Below are 21429 nucleotides of genomic sequence, written 5' to 3' on the forward strand. Positions count from 1 at the left end.
TAATCAGAAGAACACAAACTAAAAGTTTTAGAAAAAAAAAAAAAAATGGGACATCCAAAATTGACACTTCAAAAACTACACAAAGTGAATGTGACAGTAACTCATGCAACCCCTGTTAATAAATCTGTGTCGTCTTAAGTGAAACAATAGACGCATGTAAGAAGGATACAAATACTGGTCACACTTTATATTAGGTGGCCTTAACTACTATGTACTTACATCAAAAAAAAAAAAGTACAATGCACTTATTGTGTTCATATTGTATTGCAAAATAAGCACTTTTGCTGCTATTGAGGGGGGATACGGGTAAGGTTAGGGACAGGTTTGGTGGTCTGGGTAGGTTTAAGGGTGGGTTAAGGTGTAAGTGATGGGTCAACAGTGTAATTATAAATGTAATTACAGAAATTAATTACAGATGTAACTACATATATGTATTTTTAAAAATATAAGTACAATGTAAAAACATGTACTGTATGTACACCAATAAGTGCATTGTACCAAATAATTAATTTCAATGTAAATGTAGTTAAGGCCACCTAATACAAAGTGGGACCCAAATACTAATATTTTAAACTTGACTGTCATGTTCACTTTGTGGGGTTTCTGAAGTGGTTCTGTCCCCTTGCCATTATCTGGACTAAAAATATTTGCTTGTGTTCATCTTAAGAAAGAAATTCATAAACATCTGGGATGACATGAGGGTCAGTAAATGATGAGAATTTTCATTTTTCGGGTGAACTATCCCTTTGAAGAGCAAGATGTGATGCAGAGGCTAGAAGCATATTGCAGACAGAATACAAGAACGTGTTGAATTAATGAGGAGAGTCATATAATTAAAACATACAACATTAATGTTTTGAAAGGCCATTTTTTTGTGTGTGTGTGTGTTGTCTATTCAGCGTCACTGTCTAAAAAGATAATTAATCTTTTACTTGTTTATTTGGGGCATTTAGAGTTTTTTCTCAGCAAATATTGATAATTATCTGTGACTAATTAGATTAATTAATGAGCAAATCATGTTATTATTAAGATTTAAAAAAAAAAAAAATCCATTGACAGTCCTAATTCCTACTCAATTTGTCATATAATGACATATTATAAATACAACTTATCCACCTGGTAAGAACATCACTAAACATGAATTACATTTAATTTAACAAACAATGTTTATTTAAACACTTTTGGAGATTTTTAATTAATAATAATAAAAAAAATTCCGACAAAAATATTAATTGTATTTAAATTCTCATCACTGGTTTTATTTGCCCTCAATCTTGTACATTCAGCTAATATATTACACAGCTGATGGCTCTATCAAAACAGAACAAATAATGAATAAACATTTTTGGGAAAACGCAACTTTGCTACCTCAATATGCTTCCTCGGATTTGATGGTGAACTTTTGAAGCCAGACATTTACCTGATGAAACTAGAGTAGAAATGTGTGTGCTTGATGCATGAAAACAATGATCATTGGTTCTCACATCAGGCACGCACGTTTGAGCTTCCCTTTACCATATTTGATGTGCATAAGATAAAATAAAAATGTAATGTACTTTTCCAGATTAAATAAAATTGTAAGGAATAAAAAGTACTGTTTTTTCTTCAGAAATGTAATCAAGTTAAAGTACAAGTAGTCAGTTTAAATACTTGAATAAAGTACAAATCCCCCAATATAATACTTAAGTACAGTAATCAAGAAAAATTACTCAAGTATTTTACACCTCTGGTCACACTTTACTCCAGTTCTCAGGGCTTGTTAAGTCAGGTGAGAACTTCTTTATGGAGAGCCACCGTCCTTCTGCCCACATCTCCTGACAGAGAACTATGAATTTATGAATGAGTAACAAAGGACTTTAAAATAGTAAGCTATTTTGTGTGGGTCTCTGATAATGTTTTATCAATTTCTCATTTAAGACAGGAGAGAGCTATGTAGGAAAAAAAAAAAACTTGTTTGTACAAGATCTAGACAGCAATTAGGTACACTGTCAGAAATAAATGTTAGCAAATCTTCACTGCTATTTATTGTTGTTTACTGTCATTATTGTTTACCATTATCATTGCAATAATACTGCGTATTTGTTTGAAATAGTGTTGGTTTTCTTGAAGTGCTGCTCAATGTGTCTTTGAGTTGCCCCTCGGGGACAAATAAAGTTTTTTGAAATTGAAAATTGAAATAGGGATACAACAGCTTGTCATTAGGACAGTACCCTCAAATGGACAACTTTGTACATTCTTTACCCTCAGTGGGTTCATATTAGTACCTTAGCTAGTAGCGTAGTCTAGTTTGGTGACACAAAGAGTGAAAATTACACTTTGAAACACTTATTATTGTGCTTTACCAGCAGAGAATCAGCACCTGTGTGGTCAAAGAAGCAGAACAGTCCTTAAGCCAGAAGACAGATTGACAAAGACCAAAAAAACCTGGCATAAACATTCCAGAAAAGAGAAAAGATTTGGTGGCGGATAAAATCCTGATAGTTAGCTTCTTTTTGTTAGACAGGTAAGGGCATAAGGCAGGGGTCTCCAACCTTCCTCCTGGAAAGCCTACAGATTTCAGCTCCAACCACAATCGAACACACCTCAACCAGCTAATCAAAGTGTTCAGGGCTGATAATTACAGGCATGTGTGTTGGAGCAGGGTTGGAACTGAAGTCTGCAGGTTTGGAAACTTGAAGCAATCATGCTGATCCACATCGATGGATAGCAGAACTACTAAAGAACTGCTGAATGCCCCTTTAATATTAGTCTAACTTTATCACCATCCAACAGTTGGCAACAAAGTTAAAATATGATGATTAGCAAGAAAAATTTATATTTTGTGAGCATTCTAGAGATGTGGCATGTTAAAAATACATCAAATTACATGCAACTGTGTTGTCAAAGCGTCTTGGTGTCAAACAACATTTTTCAGGAGTAACTCATTGACTCGTTTATTTTTTTCTCTTCTGACACTCGCTTGAGCTTCACTCGACAGGCCTCAAAACATTCAATCTAATTTACAGTTACTGAAAGACATGAAAAATAATCTTTGGGCAGTTCATGCACAGTAGGCATCTTAGTACAAAATTACAAGACAAAATAAATAAACTGCATTGTAAAATATTTACAAAGAAAATCAAGACAATTCAGTCTTGGCATCTCATGCATCTTCCAAAAATATACAAACACTTTTTAAGGGGTGGCATTGCAAACAAAAAGCCCAGAGATATCCGAGAGTCAGTCTTTACCCTTTAGTTACCAGAAACATATGGAAATGTAAAGGCATCTCCATGTCTCTCTATAACAGTGGGCTCACAGACTGTGCAGAGGTGGACTTCCTCTGAAACCTTCACAGCTAGAGATGCCTGATGGCTGCAAATTGTCCACAGAAAATGCAGAGACAGTCTCATGAGTAGCTCTCGTTCTCATTCCATGTGGTCATCCATTGCTTCTTCTCCAAAGGATCTAACATTTCCTTTCCATCTTTCAAGAGACGCGTCTCCTTACGAATCCTCACCGCGTGGTATTTCGGAACGCTGTCCTCATATTTGGAGCGTTTGAAAAATCCACACTGACAGAGAAAGAACAGAAGCGCATTCATTAAGCATCATTTGAAAAACGCATTCTGCGTTTATGTGCTTTGGAGAACACAGAGACGAGACATGCTTGACAAAACAGGACATGAAGAAGCACATCTATCAACACAATATAAAACAAAACCGAGCTTCACACAGAAAGAGCGAAGCACGCTGTGCAGCATGTGTCTTTCCTTTCCTTTTGACAAAGCACAGGATGAGTTAGTGAGTTAGGCCACACGTCATGCAGACACCAATCTGCTGCAGCGATCGTGTTTTACCCTGGTAAGGAGAGCTAGGCCTCAGTGGACTGTTTGTCTGAGGGCTGAGTGTGAATCTCAGCTTTGTGAAAAGCGGCATCATACTCGTCCTTCTGGGCCCTCTTGAAGAAACCGCACTACAGAGGGGGCAAATTCAGGGGTCATTGCAAACATTTGTACTAAAGACAGTGGAATTCCACTAACACTTCTTTTCATTTGATTAATCTGCTGGTCACAAACACAGCAGTAAAACCTGAATAAAAATGTGTGAATGTCAATGCATTAAAATATTAAAGGCAGTGTCATCCGCACTCAAATGCTGCAGGATAATTTTGCTGCACTTTGCTGCATTTTTTTGCTTAATGTCCTTTAATTAGGTGGTGATTTTTAATGGATTTATGACGTCGGTTCTCCTCAAGTTCTAGCAGAGGAACCACAGTTGTAGAGAATCACATTAACTATCAACGCTATCCACTAGCCCCTTGTGAAGTGTGTGTAATTGTATTGAATGTGCACTTGTAGCATACTTCAAATCGTATTTCAAGTATATTTAATAAAAAAAAAAAAAAACTTGCACATAATATATAATTAATGAAGTAAAACACCACTTAAGGATATATCTTAAGTTTCTTATCACACTTAAGTAGACTTTTAAAAATTGCACTTTATAGTAATGTCACATTAAACATTTTACTTTAAAATGCATTTTAAATCATAATCTTTTGTTGTGAGTTCAGTACACTTATTGATGTGTTGACTAACATATAAAGCACATGTAAAGCACTTGATTATAATTTTAACTGTGTTGTTTATTGGATATTACATTTAAAGTTAATATATTTGAAATGTACTAAATTATAACATCATTACAAATGTGTAAATACAAATTTATTTAAATACATGAAATTTTAATTTACCATAAATAATTGTTAGTTGATTTGGCAGTACACTTATCTGACTCAAAGAACTTAGAATGGTGAAAGTACATAAAGATGTATTTCAGTCCTATGCATTTAATATAAATTAATATAATACATTTTAATTTAAATGCAATTAGCATGCACTATAGTTTGCACTTTGCACCAGTATATTCTTTTAAAGAATAATATTTCCTAAAAGTGTACATTTATAATAAAGCTTCGAGTCGTGCTTTGCGCATGCCTAACAACGCCCCTTAGCTGTTATAAATTCACTGTAAACCACGGCTACACGGGGCTTATTGCTTTTATAAAACAGTTATTCCATATATGTAGCAAGGTTTTACAAAATAAAATAAAGCAAATAAAATGTAATGATATTAATAAAAACATTATTCTTCCGCCAAACATTGTAGCTCCTCAGAAACGGTTGTGGTTGCAACAAAGCGGTTGCCGAGCAACACACAGACGTAAACAAAGGTGTATGTTTGCAGAGCCATTTCTCAACGAGAATCAATCATAATCAAGGACCGGAACTGTCCATTTTATAAATATTATTTTATTGAGTAAAAAGTATATTCATGGTATTTTTCTTTTTCTTTTTTTTTTTAAACTGACACTTTGTTTGATTTTTGGTTTGTTTAATGTAATGACATTCAGAGTAGTGCAAGTCTCCAAATACTTTTTTAGGACTTTTAAAAGTGTAAATCAGGAAAAATAATGATCAGAAGAGAAATTAGAATTGAAAAATACAAATAGAAGCTTTTAACCAGGAATACTTCTTAAAGAACTCTTAACCATGTGGCTAATTTACTCCATGTGTGTGCATGTGGGTGTTTTATTACCTTCCAGAGTAACAGAACTAGAAGAGCCAGCATTAGTATTCCAGCTAAAACAGCCACCAGAATGATCCACCAGGGAACGCCTCCGAACGGAGTCACGGTCGTCTCCGGGAACACGGTCAGCCTTACCTGGCCATCACATCTACAGTAAGTCTAGCTGTTTTGTTGACTCACAATATTTCATCTACATCTATTAATGTCTTAAATGTCACAGATTTAACTGTGTTACACTTGAATAGGAAACTGTTACCTGGGTCTGAGGATTTTTAAGGACAATATTCTTGGCAGAAACATCCAGACTTATGGAGGCTTTCACTATTATATCAAGGTAATTGTAGGACACATAATCCTGTTTTAGAGAGGAAACAAAACAGAATGCTTTAACAACCCAAAACATTCTTTCAAAGGAACAAAATAAGCACTCTTTATTGTCTTTACTTCAAGGAAAGTGGAATTCCACAGCCGGGATTTCAGAATGATGACCGCAGTGCTGTCCAAGCCCTGTAGGGGGCACTTGATCTCCACACATCTGGCATCTCCACTGCAAGACTACGAGGAAAACAATGCTCATTTCAAGAAGTTGTTTTGGTCCTATTGCATTGCTAAAAATGAAAGTTCACCACAAATATATATAACTCATTACCAGAATCTTGTGCTTGCGTTTGTCAGGGAAGAGGGATGTTTTACTGCCTTCAGATGGTTTCCGCTCCTCTAGCTCACGCTTTCTCCTGGTTGATGTTGACTGCTAAAAGTATGACAGATGTGTTTACTTTTTGTCCAATCTCAGTCTGATTCAGGTCAATTCTTACAAATGTTTTCTCGATCTAGCATAATATTTTGAGCAGTTTAAAACATTGAAAAACATCGGAATGTTTTGACAGGATTCATTCAGATGTAAACTAAGAGGATTTGGTACCTCACTCAGTCTGAGAGGGTTTATCTCTCTCTCAGGTGAACAGGTGACTAACTGCAGGTCCTTGGTGTTGATCTTCATCAGATACAGCAGCCATTTCCCCACAGAGCTTTCTTTAGGCCACTGGATGTTCAGGGATGCAGTTCCAAAAGACTTCAGAGGCTTTCCCAAATTAATCACCTGCAAAAAAACAAAATCTTAAGTTTAAAACAGAGCTTTTCAAAGATACCTGAAGTGATATATAAAAAGGTAGATTCTTTAAAACTTCTTTTGCATTTACTCTGAATTCATATTCGACCAAGCTGCCGACTTCTTCCTCTGTCTTCATAGCGCTCATGCCTTTGACTTCACCTCCAAAATAGACCTGAGACGGCTTGGCAACCCTGATTAACAACAAGAAAACACTGTCATCTGATACAACACGCTTGCTGACAATGTGACTGGACAAAGCACAAGTAAGTGTATATAGATCATTGTAAAAAAAAGAAGTGCACTTAACTGTATATGTGACCCTGGACCACAAAACCAGTCTTAAGTGTCACTTTTTCGAAATTGAGATTTATACATCATCTGAAAGCTGAATAAATAAGCTTTCCACTGATGTATGGTTTGTTAGGATCGGACAATATTTGGCCGGATATTTGAATATCTGGAATCCGAGGGTGCAAAAAAATCTAAATATTGAGAAAATTGCCTTTAAAGTTGTCCAAATTAATTCTTAGCAATGCATATTACTAATCAAAAACGACGTTTTTATATATTTACAGTAGGAAATTTACAAAATATCTTCATGGAATATGATCTTTACTTAATATACTAATGATTTTTGGCATAAAAGTCAAATCTATAATTTTGACCCATACAGTGTATTTTTGGCTATTGCTACAAATATACCCCAGCGACTTAAGACTGGTTTTGTGGCCCAGGGTCACATATTGAATGTGCACTTGTAGAGATGATATAAATGATTGCATATATAATCTTACAGAACTACAAGAAAAAAAAACGGTACTTTCAGATAATGTAATAAAAGGCAACTTGTGTGTATTTGAAGAGAGTACACTTTTATAAATGTTTAACACATTAAGAACACTTTTAATTTATGCACATTATAATAATATCAAATTTAAAGTTTACATTTTATAAAGTACATTTTAAAATCACTGTTTTAATAAACCTTTGTTTTAAAGTAGGCTACTTGATTATAATTTTAACTTTAGTGTGTTATTTAATAAGTTAATATATTTTAAATATACTAAACTTCAACTTCATTCCAAATGTGTAATAACAAATATATTTAAAAACATGACATACCGCTTTAATTTGAAATTACATTAATGTATTTTTTAGTTTACCATAAATGCTTGTCAGTATATTCAGCACTGCACATTAATATATTTCAAAGACAATACAAACAAATATGATATTATATATATGTAGTGGGTCAAAAGCACTCTAAAATTCAGCTAATTGAATATAATATACATTTAAGCTATAACATATTTTAATTTAATTGCAATCATCATGTTTCCAAAAACATTCAATTCACACTTAAGTATATTCTTTTAAGGTGTATTGTTTCAGCAATAATTACTCTAAAGTATGCTTAAGAGTACTTCTTTTTCACAAGGGGAGTCATTCTGGTAAGTATGTGATGGCAGGGATACAGTACATTAGTAGTTATTAACAGTTGCTTTTAACCCAAGGTTAAGCACTTTACTCAAGAGTACAGAGGCGACAGCAGTATATTGATTTCAGTATTTCTACAACTGCATGGTAAACCCTGCTTGAGTGTTTGCAGCCTTTGCTTTAGAAGGTTTGACACTTAAACGTAAGAGTCCCATCAACCCTTCTGCTATATAATAGTGCAGCTGGCATAATATTACTGTAATGAATAATGAAAAGTAATGAAAGTCAGAAAAAATTCTGAGTTTTCTCTCCTAGACAGCAATGGTTTTCAATGGAGTGCACATGCATGCTTAAATAAAGTTATAATACGTACCCTTGTACAGAAAGAAGTAGTTCAATCACCACTTTGGCTTTGGCCTTCATTTTGCCCAGGCCTTCCTGTAAACTTGTTCTGTATGAGAACAGAAATATCAGTATACATTCAACATGAAATTACAGTACCATTTTAGTTCATATATCAAACATGTTTAAATCAACAGTGATTCTGATATTTCAGACATACGTTTCCAGCTGAAGGTCGATCTCAACTTCTTTGGTGTCGAGTGATATCTTGCCTGTGCTCAATATGATATAGAATGTTACCTGCAAAAAAAACCATTTATATTAAAATGGCAATTCATGAAATAGAGTAATATTGCATCTTTGAAGTATTACTGACCTCTGAATCCCGTTTAAAAGGGTTACCCAGCTCGCAGTCTGCCAGGGAGCCATTCTGATTGGCAGCACAGATCACATGTTTATCCTACAGGATGACAGGGTTTGGTTACACAAGATCATAGCACAGATAATAGTTGTATTTAAGGCTTTACAGTTTGCTATTCTCTTATTGTGAGTAGGGGTGGGCGATATAGCCTCAAAATTAAATCATGATATTTCTAGAATATTTGCGATAATGATATTTATGACGATATACAACAAAATATGGAATGCAAACATAAAAAGCGATCAAATGAATTGGAGAAGAATTAGACCTGTGATTCACTTACAATAGATCTGAATCCTGAATATGAGAGGGATTCATCAAAATGCCCAACCAATTTGGCTTCATGAGCATCATCTCCATTCCTGTTCCTGACTGTGACCTCCAGGGCGATGTCCTTCTGATCACTCAGAGAAATCACCGGCACACCCTTCTCCCTGAGAGATCGATTTGAAAATTTAGCACCAACAAAGAAACCTATTTACATGCAAATTTAAACATCCAAGCTATCATCCAAAGTATCAGGGCATATAAAGATTTTTGTTGAGTGTGTAATGGTATATAAAAGATCATCGGCTATACATATATTAATAATGCATAATTTTTTCACTAGCGATCAGGTCATATATATTAGCTGTTAACAGCAGGTGTAAACAGAGCTAAATGAGCGTCTGTGAGCTGGTGTGTGTTGCATGGTTCTAGTAGTCTGTGATGTATTACTGATACACACAGCGGTAGAGGAGGAAACACATCTTGTTTGGACTCCCTGTAGCAGAACCTGTACTGCAGGTGTAGGTTACTCTGACAGATGTTGTCTGTGCCACATCCCTCCTTTAGAAAGTTCACCTAGGCCAGGAAAGATGGCAAATCAAATCTTAAGTCTGTTTTTTTTTTTTTATATTTATTACTTCATTAATCAGTTCTTTAACTTAAACTGTATAAGGAAATACATCATTTTCACATTAATTACATTTACAGTCTAAGTTACATCAATTAGATTCTAAATCTAAAGATTAAAGTAGAGCTTAAGATGTATTGACTGTTCATAAGATTTCCTACATAATGTGCAGTAAGTTGCGAGTATACCTCAGTGATGGTCTTGTTGGGCACAGTGGAGTCCAGTATTGGCGTTAGTTGGGGCAGAGAACTCTGCCGTTTGCCTCTCTTAGCACTCTGAATGGCCACAGACACCTCAATAGGAATCGCTCTGAGCTTATCCCTGATGCCTTCCTGAAAACCAGCACATCACAGATCCCACTCAGTCAACATGTATTGAAAACAGAGGTTAAACAGAGGCTGTTGGAATGTCATAATAATTCCACAGTTCCTAATTCCAAAATGAGAATCATAGGAATAGTGCACAGAGAAATAAAAATCTTGCCAATTCACTGTGATAACAACAGTAGATAAATGATTCGTGTAAACAAAAAACTGATTAACTGATAAAGTTAAAAGTCATAAAGTGACTAAGTTAACAGTTCACTGGAGGGGAAGATCTTCATGTTGGTCCTTTCCTCACCAATAGCCATATATTTTGTAAATGCATGCTACAGTACTTATTGAGAACAACTAATCCATGCATATGTTTCATTTTTTAACAATTTGTGGACATCATAATGTTTAATCAAAATGTCATAACTCAATCTTCTGGTAAAAATGACGGACTTTTCTCTGGTAACTGTATGCAGGACTTTCCAATCATTTAATCCGCTTAAATCTCACCCCTGCGAGATCATGTTTATCTGCGTCCATACCTGAGTGCCACGCCCACATCTCACAAGCCAATCAAAAACAGATTCATTGAACCAAGTTCTCGCCCTGCATGTTTCTTTTTCGAGAATCAATTACAATCAGATGAGCGTCACAATATGGAAGAAAAGATCTGTCACTACTTCTGTTTCATCACAACTTTAAAGCTTTATTTACTTGTAATCTGAGTTTGGTCTTGTAACAGGCTTTCTTGTTCTGTCCTCGTAGCTCCAGGGTGCCGGTCGACTGGAAATCCTGATCCATCACGCTCTTCTCCAGAAACACAACCCTAGATGGAAGACCCAGCTTCCTGCGGTACCACTCTGCCTCAAGTGTACAGGAGATAGCTGGCAAACAAACAAAACATTTATAATATGTGAGCTTCAGACCTCAGAACTAGAAATGCACTTATTTACTTTACTGAACATCTAGCATGTAGTATCTTGCCTTCTGTCAGCATTAATAACACAGAATACATTTGGACTACATCTTAAGCACTGTTCACATTAAGAACAACAACTATAAAGATAACAATAGCAATAACGATAACTATATTAGCATCCACACCAACGGATGATAGCATTCTGTTTATTATAAGCTTATGCTGCCATTATGTCGTCTGACACTTAAAACCCTTAATCTCTTTTAAATCGGGCTTTCAGACTAAAAAAAAGTCCTTTAGAATAAAAAATGAAAAAGATAATACATAATGATTGTTTGTCAATATAAGAGCATAAACAGACTTACTGAGTTTAGGGTTGTAGGTGGAGGGCTTTGCTTTATATGAGAAACATGCTTCCACAGTCAAGCTATGAAGGATGCAAGATTAAACACCCATAAATTTTAGCGTTCAAAATATCAAGCATATTTATAAGTGATGTTAGTATCTCACCATACGCTGTTGCCACATGTTTTCTTCACCAAGTCAATCTCCTTTGGTGTCACCTTGATGTCTTTCTTGATGCTAATAACAGTTTTGGACCTGCACATGAGAGAGATGTTATATCATACTATAGCATCTCAGAACACCTCCAGGTAATGATTTTGACATGAGAAGTGAGCTACCAGCACCTGTATATGAAAACCGTGTCAGAGAGCGAGCCCACGGCGAGATCAGGGTACGAGTTCTGATCCAGGTCCATGTTTCCAGCCAGAGAATAGCCAAACATCTTAATATTGTGCTGTTTACCCTCCAGAATCTACAAGATCATTGTCAGAAGTATTAGTGTTTGTAGATAAAGGTAAGGCTGTTTTAATTGTTTAACAGCAAAGACTACCACAAAAAGAAGACGACTATACACACACACACACACACACACACACACACACACACACACACACATGACCCTGGAGCACATAAGTAGTCATAAGTAGCACAGGTATATGTGTAGCAATAGCCAGCAATACATTGTATGGGTCAAAATGATCGATTTTTCTTTTATGCCAAAAATCATTAGGATATTAAGTAAAGACCATGTTCCATGAAGATATTTTGTAAATGTCCGACCGTAAATATAGCAAAACTTAATTTTTGATTAGTAATATGCATTGCTAAGAACTTAATTTGGACAACTTTAAAGGTGATTTTCTCAATATTTTGATTTTTTTGCACCCTCAGATTCCAGATTTTCAAATACTTGTATCTCAGCCAAATATTGTCCGATCCAAACAAACCCACATCAATGGAAAGCTTATTTATTCAGCTTTCAGATGATGTATAAATCTCAAAATTTACCCTTATGACTGGTTTTGTGGTCCAGGGCCATATACTGTATATATATATACACACACAGACTAAATATACAGACTATATTGTCTATACAGACTAAATCCAGAAGAACTGTGGCAACGTCTCCAAGATGCTTCAAGAAACCTACCTGCACAGAGGGCAAAAGCTGCTTTAAATGCAAAGAATGGTCACCCCAAATGTTGATTTAATTTAGTTAATAGAAGTTAATTTATATAGAAAATCTATTCATGACATTATTTTGACAGCATTCTCATTTTACAGCTTTTTAACTAAAACTTTTAAAAGTACTGTAGCTTTGCAGGGAGGTTTCTTGAAGCGTCTTGGAGATGTTGCCACAGTTCTTCTGGATTTAGTCTGTCTCAGTTTGTTCTGTTTCTTCATGTCATTCCAGACAGACTGGATGATGATCAGATCAGATCAGATATCTGTATGTATATGTGTGTGTGTTTGTGTGTGTATATATATATATATATATATATATATACTGTATATATATATTTCACAGCAGGAAGAGTACAAAGTTAAATCAGACAAAAGCAAAGTAGAATCAAAACCAAATTAGATTTAGATATACAATTAAATATCTAATGCATAAAACCAAGTAAGTATCTATTTTTTCGCCAATGTTTCATGCTGAAAATGGAAAACCTTTTAAACCGGATAACACTGGAAAAGGAGTCTCATAGTGCCATTTATTCCTTTTAGTTCCACCAATATTTGATTTAAGTAATTTTTCACTGATATGTTCCATTAAAACTGTAGACAGAAGAGCAAACAGAGAGACAGACAGTGGATAGTGTCTAACCTGAGCTGGTGTGGTATTGATGCCGTCAGCAGATCCGTGGTAGATGTACACGCTACCAAACCCTGAGTCTGCATATGGAGCACCTACTGCAATATCTGAGATACAAGCAGGAAGAAAATTAAACAATCTGATAGAAGTCATTATTTTGCATCCAAAACTAAAAACCAACTTCTGCATTCAACCTTCAAAAGAATCCAGATTGATGTCTCCAATGTTCTTCACAGCCAGTCCAAACATGGAGTCTTTCGTTCCATTCAGGCGAGTTGGAGTGACGTCCTTCCACCTTCCAGCCTTATTGATATAAACATACACAGCTCCACCCACTTCCTCATCTCTCTGGAAGAACTGCGGTGCACCAACCACAACGTCCTGCCAGCTGGAGGGACAATCAGCACAATTCAGCTGCCCATTCACAACCCACCCACTCATTTTCAAGAGTTCCTTTATTTTCTACAGATCTTGTGTCACCAGTGTTGGGAAGGTTACTTTGAAAATGTAATAGGTTACAGATTACAAGTTACCCTATCTAAAACGTAATAAGAAGTGTAACTATTTCAATTACTTTATTAAAGTAATGTAACTGATTTGATTACGTTTTGATTACTTTTCTAAATTTCTAATGTTTTCAACTGTTAATCATTTTCAAACATGTAAACCAGGCAGGGTTAGCCTTACAGTAGAACTCAGCACTGATTACTATCACTTTCGCAATCCTTTATCCCTTGAATTAAGATTATAATAATTTAATTTCAAAGCACAGCCACCACAAAATCAGACTTACTTTGAAATCATTCAGAGGTTAAATACTAATTTAAACCATAACAAGAAATAGTTTAGTAGCTATGATACTGTTTTTGAAATCAAATCTTTGCATAGCTATGACAGGAAACACTGGCATCTAACAATGGCTTGGGAAAAAACAGTTATCGAATAAGCATGTGTCCTATTCTGTGTCCTAAACTCCTGAAACATTGATGTCTCATGTATTAAAGCAGTCACTGCAATTTATGAAAGAAATCAATTAAATATGTATGTTTTAAATCAGATGTAACCCTCTTTGTAATCATTAACATTTTCATAAGTAACTAATTTAATTACACATTTTTTCTCAGTAACTGTAACTGATTACAATTACATTTATTTTGGGTTACACTTTATTTTAAGGTGTCCTTGTTACAGTGTAATTATACATTTAAGTACTGAGTAATATTAATTAACTAAATGTACTTACTATATAGTTAGGGTTAGGATTAGGGATTGGTTTAGGGTTACTTATGCATAATTAATTGTTATTATAATAGCAAGTGCATGTAATATGTGTAGCAAGGACACCTTAAAATAAAGTGTTACCTTTTTTGCAATTAAATTACGTAATTTAGTTACATGTAACTAGTTACTTCCCAACACTGTGTGTCACCCACCCATCTCCATTCAGGTCCACCACAGCGACATCATATCCAAAGGAGGATGCGAGTCCTGGTCCTTCCAGAATGTGTTCAGGTGTGAGCGTGGTGGACACCTCGCCCTCCGTCCGCAGAAATACCACTGCACCACTGTGATTGGCTCTCGGCGCTCCTGACACTATGATGAGTCTGCCTTTCTCTGTGATGCTGTGGCCGGAATCTAGAGAGAATCCTGTACATGCGCGAGATTCAGCGTCACAATGCATTCGCTGACCAGAGCGCACACAAACACAGACATACATGGTTCTCACGCTCACCTAAGTAACTGTTGGCTGGGACTGGCACTAGATTTGGATCCAGGCGATTTTCATCCCCGACCTCATAAGGGCCGTCATCAAACAAGCCCATTTCCAGAAGAGTGTTGTTCTTCTGCTCCACACGCACTATACCTAGACAACAAAAGTGATGGGGTGAGTGCTAAACAACTAGATTGTGGTGGTACAGGAAAACAAATGATGGAGTAATGTTATTTGTGCAAAAAGAAGTGTGTTTAATTGTTTTGAATGTGCACTTGTAGTGTACTTCAAACCTTTAAAGGATACAGTATATTTTTAAAATTGCATTTTTGGATGATATAATATTAATTAAATAAAAGGCCACTAAAGAGAGCACGCTTTCATGACTGCTTCTTAACACACTTAAGTACGCTTTTGAAAAGTATTGAATAAACTTTTTACTTGAAAGTACATTTTAAATCATTGTTTAACAATCCTTTGTCATGCTTTAAAGAAGTACACTTATTTTGATGTGTTATACTAAAATGCATGTTGCGTTCTTGAATGCAATTTTAATTACATATATATTTTATTTTTAATTGTGCTTAATTGCAGCTTTATCATGAGAAATGTTTAATTATGAATATATTTAAATACATGACATACAAGTTTCAATAGAAATTACATTAAGTCAATTTTTTTTACCATAAATACTTGTCAGTACATTCAGCAGTACACTTTAAACATATTTGAAAAGACAGTAGAAGTAATTATGAAATTACATATAAAGATGAACATAAGTCCTACTTAAGTGTGTCAAAGAGTACTCATAATTTAATATAAATTTATACTATAATACTTTTTCATTGCAATTAACACACAATTAAGAGTCTGAAAACATTACATACAATTTGCACTTAAGTATATTCTTTTATAGTATATTTATATTAAGTATATCATTTCTGTAATAAGTAAAAACGATGTACTTTTTTCCACAAGGGAATGCAATTGTTACAATTAATAATATAATGAATAAGAAATGTTGCAGTGCTCCTCCTCACCAGTTGGGGTCACCATGCAAATAAAACACATAAGTAAAGACACTGGCTATTTTAATGGATTAGTCCATCATAATAAATAAATGATAGCAATATGAGGTGTCTATGAGGTAAGACCTTGCCAAAGGTCAAAACAGTGACCTGTGAGTCACTTCTGCTCTGGTCTCAGCCTCAGAGGACACAAAGTCCATCTCACGCATATTCTGCTTCCTTTTATGAGTTTGCTGTTAAATAACCTGTACCTTTTAACTTTCTGATGGACATAAATTGTGATTATAAAGTCAAAACACATTTTAGCAAAACTTTGACATAAAAGTTAAATAAACACCTAACATTTACCACATAATCGTATCCAATAAGTGTGTGTGTGTGTTTTATGACAAATGAGGACATACATTTGTATAATGACATAGGTATTACAAGGAGAAGGTGACTTATGAGGACATTGCCCCATGTCCCCATTTTTCAAAACGCTTATAAATCATACAGAGTGAGGTTTTTTTTTTTGAGGAAGTAAAAATGCACAAAGTTTCCTGCAAGGGGTAGGGTTAGCTGTAGGGTTGGTGTAGGGCAGAGGTCTTCAACCCTGCTCCTGGGGACCCACTCTCCTGGAAAGTTTATTTTCAAGCGGCTTCAGCACACCTGCCTGCAATTTTCAAGCAGTCTTGAGGAGCTTGATTGGCCGTTTCAGGTGTGTTTGATTAGGGTTGTAGCTAAACTCTTTGGGATAGTGGGTCCCCAGGAACAGGGTTGAAGACCTCTGGTGTAGGGCAATAGCACATACAGTTTGTGCAGTATAAAAACCATTACGCCTGTGGGATGTCCCCACTTTTCACAAAAACATACATGTGTGTATGTGTCTGTGTGTGTGTTTTTTATTTTTCACATCAAAAGTCTTTCTACCTTTCCAGTTGTATGCCCCTGGTGCTCCAAAGATGACATAATGGTAGTCTTTAGTGAAAGTGGCAGCCAAGCCTTGCTGACAGGCCCCGAATCTCTCATGACCCCTGGTGCGACCATCACAGAATTTCCAGTTCCCTCCATCCTCATCTGACTGGCTGTCGATGCTCAGGTCCTGGCTGAGCATGTAGCAGCGTCCAGTGATGTCACGCGCCTCTTGGGGAGTGTTGGGGAACAACAGGCGCTGGTAGCGATGGGCACATGTCTGAGACACAAAGAAAGAAGCTAGTTCTGCCTGATATTGACATTGTGTGATAAATAATAAATCTAAAATGGCAAAGTAATGACACTGTAACTGGATGTCAGTTAATGGTAACACATACCACAATCTTGCCTCCAGGTCCTTGACTCTGAACAGTTACACCCATCCACTGGTTCTCCTTATTCTCCACACGAGCATCAACTGTGAGAGTCACCATGAACAGAAACCAAGTCATGATTACAATTCAAGGTATACTGGCACTGCTGAGCATTGAAACCAATGAAACAACAAAACAGCAGTCAGTAGACATCTACTGTACATGCCTGAATTTATATATGTGACCCCGGACCACAAAACCAGTCATAAGCGTCAATTTTTTGAAACTGAGATTTATCCTCATGAGACCCCCCCAAAAAAGCTTTGTGAATTTAGTATTTTTTTTATGTCATTACATTGCTTAGAGCACAAGAAAAAAATGGAAAAATAACATTTTTGAAAAATTATATTTTATTCATATTTTATTCTATGTCCTCTGTATAGGTTAGGTGTGTTAGGGCCAAGGGCCAAGACCACAGAGGCTGCTCCGCCATGCCCCCACATTTAAATTGTCAGATTTAAATGATAATTACAAAATATAATCATATTTTCATAAGGATGTAACATTTTTCACTAAATTAAATTTAGCCATCTTTAAAGACCCAGGAGAAGGTGTGGTCATGGTGAAATGCTGAGATACAGCTATTTGAAAATCTGAAATCTGAGGGTGCAAAAAAATCTAAATACTGAGAAAATTGCCTTTAAAGTTGTCCAAATGAAGTTCTTAGCAATGCATATTACCAATCAAAAATTAAGTTTTGATATATTTACTGTAGGAAATTTGCTAGATATCTTCATGGAACATGATCTTTACTTAATATACTAATGATTAATCAATAATTTTGACCCACACAATGTATTTTTGGCTATTGCTACAAATATACCTGAGCTACTTATGACTGGTTTTGTGGTCCAGGGTCACATATTGTTAAATCTCTGTTGCAAAAATCTTTAAATCTGTAAGACATCTGTTTTTCAGCGTACCATCATTGTCAAAGTCCACTCGAGTGCAGTCATCAGGATGGGTGGTGATGTCACAGCTGTACAGCCCACCTGTGATGTTTGCTCCCTGATTGGATAAAGCCTTGGCTTTGGGAGCACCGATCAACAATCTGTTCGAAGAAATGAATAAAAAATAAATTAATCTTTTTTTTCTTTCAGTAACTTCCAACAATGGCCAATTTTTAACCAGCAATGCATGCATCCTGTGTTGAAAAAGGCAATCCCAGAATTCACTGTGACAAGCTCAGTAAAAAATATTGACAACACCCATAAAAATACTCTGTATTACTAAATGAGACTATCATGTTGATATATCATGTTGTTCATCTTTGTACAGATATGGTTACCTTCCTACTGTTTTGAGTGCCAAAAAAAAAAAAAAAACACATTTAAAGATGAATTTGACAGATACCATTATTATTATTATTATTATTTAAATTTCTATGATGTCATTATCATGAATTCTTTTGACCACAATAATCATGTAGTGGAAATATGATATTGTAATAGCCCAAATAATCTATGAGCATTAACCCACAGTCACACTAAACTTGGAGTACACAAAATTTCTACAGATACATCAACGACTGTAATATAATGTAATTCTCTGAGGCATATTTTTAAAAACATAATTCAACACATAATACATAGAAAACGTAAAAATATGCAATCTACTCCATTTTACTGCAAAGCTGCAATCCTGCAGATTTAAAGTTTGTATTCTTTTAATTTAGCTAAGAAGTCATACGCCGTTTTTCTTCTTTTGGTCAGACGTCTTCACATGATACAAATTCGTAGGACAGAGTTCACCAAACTTTAACTTTGGAGCGCAGTGAAATTCACATGAGCTTGTGCTTCCGGTCTCCAGCATTTGCATGAATGGAAGTCAATGGAAAAGTGTAGTAGGACCACCTGCTTTAGTTGAGTCACTCGCACATAACAAGCACTATTTGCTACTGCACTATTTGGAACAGAGCCATATATTTTAGGAGGACAAAACACAGGAAAAACCTTGTAATTATGACGTACTGTAATTATCAGTCCTTCATAAATGAGACTGGTGCTTTCTGATGAGGAGGATCTGACAGATTATTTCATCAGTGGGTGTCTTCCTGTTTCTAACACCCATCAGCCAGCTGCACCAAATCAATTATTTACATACACACTGCTGTCATCACGCCAGAACAAAAGACACATAGGTGTAGATTTGGGGGGAAACCCCTATCGTGTCTTTTTTTAATCAATGTTGAAAAGAATTTAATAGGAGATGCTGATAAATGAAGCAATGACCACTACATGGTTTCTGAGATCGCATGAGTCACGCAAGTGATCTTGCATTTTTAATGACTGCTTATCAAAGCATAAATAGTGCTTGTGCAGTCTGAAGAGAAGAAAAAACTGAATATACATGGTCAATAACTGACTAACCCAAAAATCTGCATTGTCTCACACTACATAAATAAACCTCAGACTTATGATCATATAGCCATCTGCTGTGTAACCGATCCCTTTTTCCACAATTCATTCCAGACACACCTTTCCTAAGAGAAGGAAAATTCTTCCACTGCCTACTACCACAACTATAGTTTAATTTTTTTAAATGAATTTTCTTTTCTTTTTTTATTTACTGGACATAACTCAACACTGAGGCACACAGTGGCAGTTTGCTTAACTTCACAGCGGTGCAGAACAGCTGGCTCAGCAACTGTTATTCTGATTAAACCTTTCCAGAACATTCGTCTTATTGACAGCCCTTATGAATCAACTATTCTGGGCACTTCAGTGAATAGAAAAAAAAATACATGAAAAACTTGGCTCTGTCAGACTCACAGTCAACACAGGGAACATATTGTAAGACTAACCAAGAAAAAAAAAAAAAAAATGTGGGCATCAATTTTTTTTCCTGGCAGGAATCAGTTTAGTGGTTCATTATACGAAATTTCTGCAAAATGATATTGCTGCCTCTTACTTGTTTGGTGACACATTCAACGTTAAATGTCCAGTGAACAACATTTTGTTACATTGGTTGCTGTTTGTATCTTGGTAGTTCAAAAATTAAATGCCCTCTGAGTGGCACTAAATAGTTAATGCTCTAGTACATTTGAAAATAAGATATCATCTACCCTAAACCTAACTGATAGTATTAACAAAAACAAACGTACAATAAACACACATTCTTAACAACCATGCCATTTTAGATTGCTTCCATAAGTCTATGAGCTCTTTTATCCTGACTTGATGAAGTGCTCTGCATCACAAGTGCAGTGTTGTACCAGGTGAGCTACCGAGCAAGTTTACTACACCAGAAAAGCCATATATAGGCCTATATGGAGATGCTTAATTGATGCTCATGTCAAAATAGGGTGACCAGACGTCCCTGTTTCTGAGGAGAGTCCTGGTTTTTGGTGTCCTGTCCCCGACTGGAGCTGTCCCTGGAAATGTCCTGTTTTACAGCACGTTCAAAACAACCTGCAACTACACTTTAAAAAGCACAACCAATAGAGTTTGTGATTATTTTCACAAGTGGAGAGAGCTGCAAGCTACACAGATAATTTGGTCGTGCACTGCTTCTTTAGCCACGAAGAACCGAACCGGGACTAGAGCAGAGCACTATTATCATTATCAAAAGAGACACCATTATCAATTTCAAAGTAATCATACTATCTATTCATGTTAAAGTAATACTGTTTGTGTGTGCCTTAACGATCCATTCCAAAAGCATAAATGTAAATTATCATCTGAAAAGTAATTACTGTACTCACAGTTTGTGAAAATGTTAAATACAGTTAAAATGTTAAAAAATACTTAGTTTTATTTATCATATGTTCTCATATTTCTTGGGGGTTTTTTTGTTTTGTTTTTTGTTTTGTTTTGTTTTTTGGCTTGTTTTTGCAAAATTTATTACAAATTTTGTTGTAATACTGTTTTGATCTGTTTGCTATTTGCAATTTTGGTGAATTGTATTAGAGCCAGTTTAATCCTAAAACATCATAATTATTCATTACAATATTAGTATATAGTTTTTTATTTTTATTTTATTTTTTAAACATATATATCGTCCTTGTTTTTTATTTTATTTTTTATTTTTTGTAGATAATCAATTTTGGGATTTCAATGATATTTTGACCACTGAACTAGGAAATGTTCCTGTTTTTAATTTCAGAAATCTGGTAACTTTATGTATTTATATGCACTCAATGCATTCATTTACAATTCATTCTCTAAAAAAGTGCTTTGAGATAATAACATTG

The 21429-nt window shown here is 35.4% G+C and overlaps 1 protein-coding gene across 3 annotated transcripts in view; it reads right to left on the bottom strand.

Annotated features, from left to right (window-relative positions):
- Positions 1-2917: 2917 nt before the first annotated feature.
- Positions 2918-21429, bottom strand: part of itga6a (integrin, alpha 6a) — a 33283-nt gene continuing 14771 nt past the window's right edge. Inside the window, exons 2-25 of one of the 3 annotated variants that reach the window (XM_058787986.1) lie at positions 18161-18288; positions 17202-17281; positions 16822-17083; positions 14903-15034; positions 14604-14817; positions 13365-13558; positions 13183-13277; positions 11699-11826; positions 11520-11609; positions 11375-11436; positions 10805-10974; positions 9965-10108; positions 9609-9724; positions 9165-9315; positions 8837-8920; positions 8681-8760; positions 8492-8569; positions 6770-6872; positions 6493-6669; positions 6220-6318; positions 6015-6125; positions 5827-5925; positions 5580-5705; positions 2918-3553 (exon numbers count right to left, since the gene is read on the bottom strand). In XM_058787986.1, the coding sequence (XP_058643969.1) occupies positions 3389-3553; positions 5580-5705; positions 5827-5925; positions 6015-6125; positions 6220-6318; positions 6493-6669; positions 6770-6872; positions 8492-8569; positions 8681-8760; positions 8837-8920; positions 9165-9315; positions 9609-9724; positions 9965-10108; positions 10805-10974; positions 11375-11436; positions 11520-11609; positions 11699-11826; positions 13183-13277; positions 13365-13558; positions 14604-14817; positions 14903-15034; positions 16822-17083; positions 17202-17281; positions 18161-18288 (3088 nt within the window). In that variant the 3' untranslated portion in view covers positions 2918-3388. Of the gene's footprint in view, positions 3955-5579; positions 5706-5826; positions 5926-6014; positions 6126-6219; positions 6322-6492; positions 6670-6769; positions 6873-8491; positions 8570-8680; positions 8761-8836; positions 8921-9164; positions 9316-9608; positions 9725-9964; positions 10109-10804; positions 10975-11374; positions 11437-11519; positions 11610-11698; positions 11827-13182; positions 13278-13364; positions 13559-14603; positions 14818-14902; positions 15035-16821; positions 17084-17201; positions 17282-18160; positions 18289-21429 lie in introns of all 3 variants that reach the window. The other 2 variants (XM_058787985.1, XM_058787987.1) reach the window with 2 other exon arrangements.

The sequence above is a fragment of the Onychostoma macrolepis genome, chromosome 09, assembly GCF_012432095.1.
Source record: "Onychostoma macrolepis isolate SWU-2019 chromosome 09, ASM1243209v1, whole genome shotgun sequence".
Taxonomy (NCBI): domain Eukaryota; kingdom Metazoa; phylum Chordata; class Actinopteri; order Cypriniformes; family Cyprinidae; genus Onychostoma; species Onychostoma macrolepis.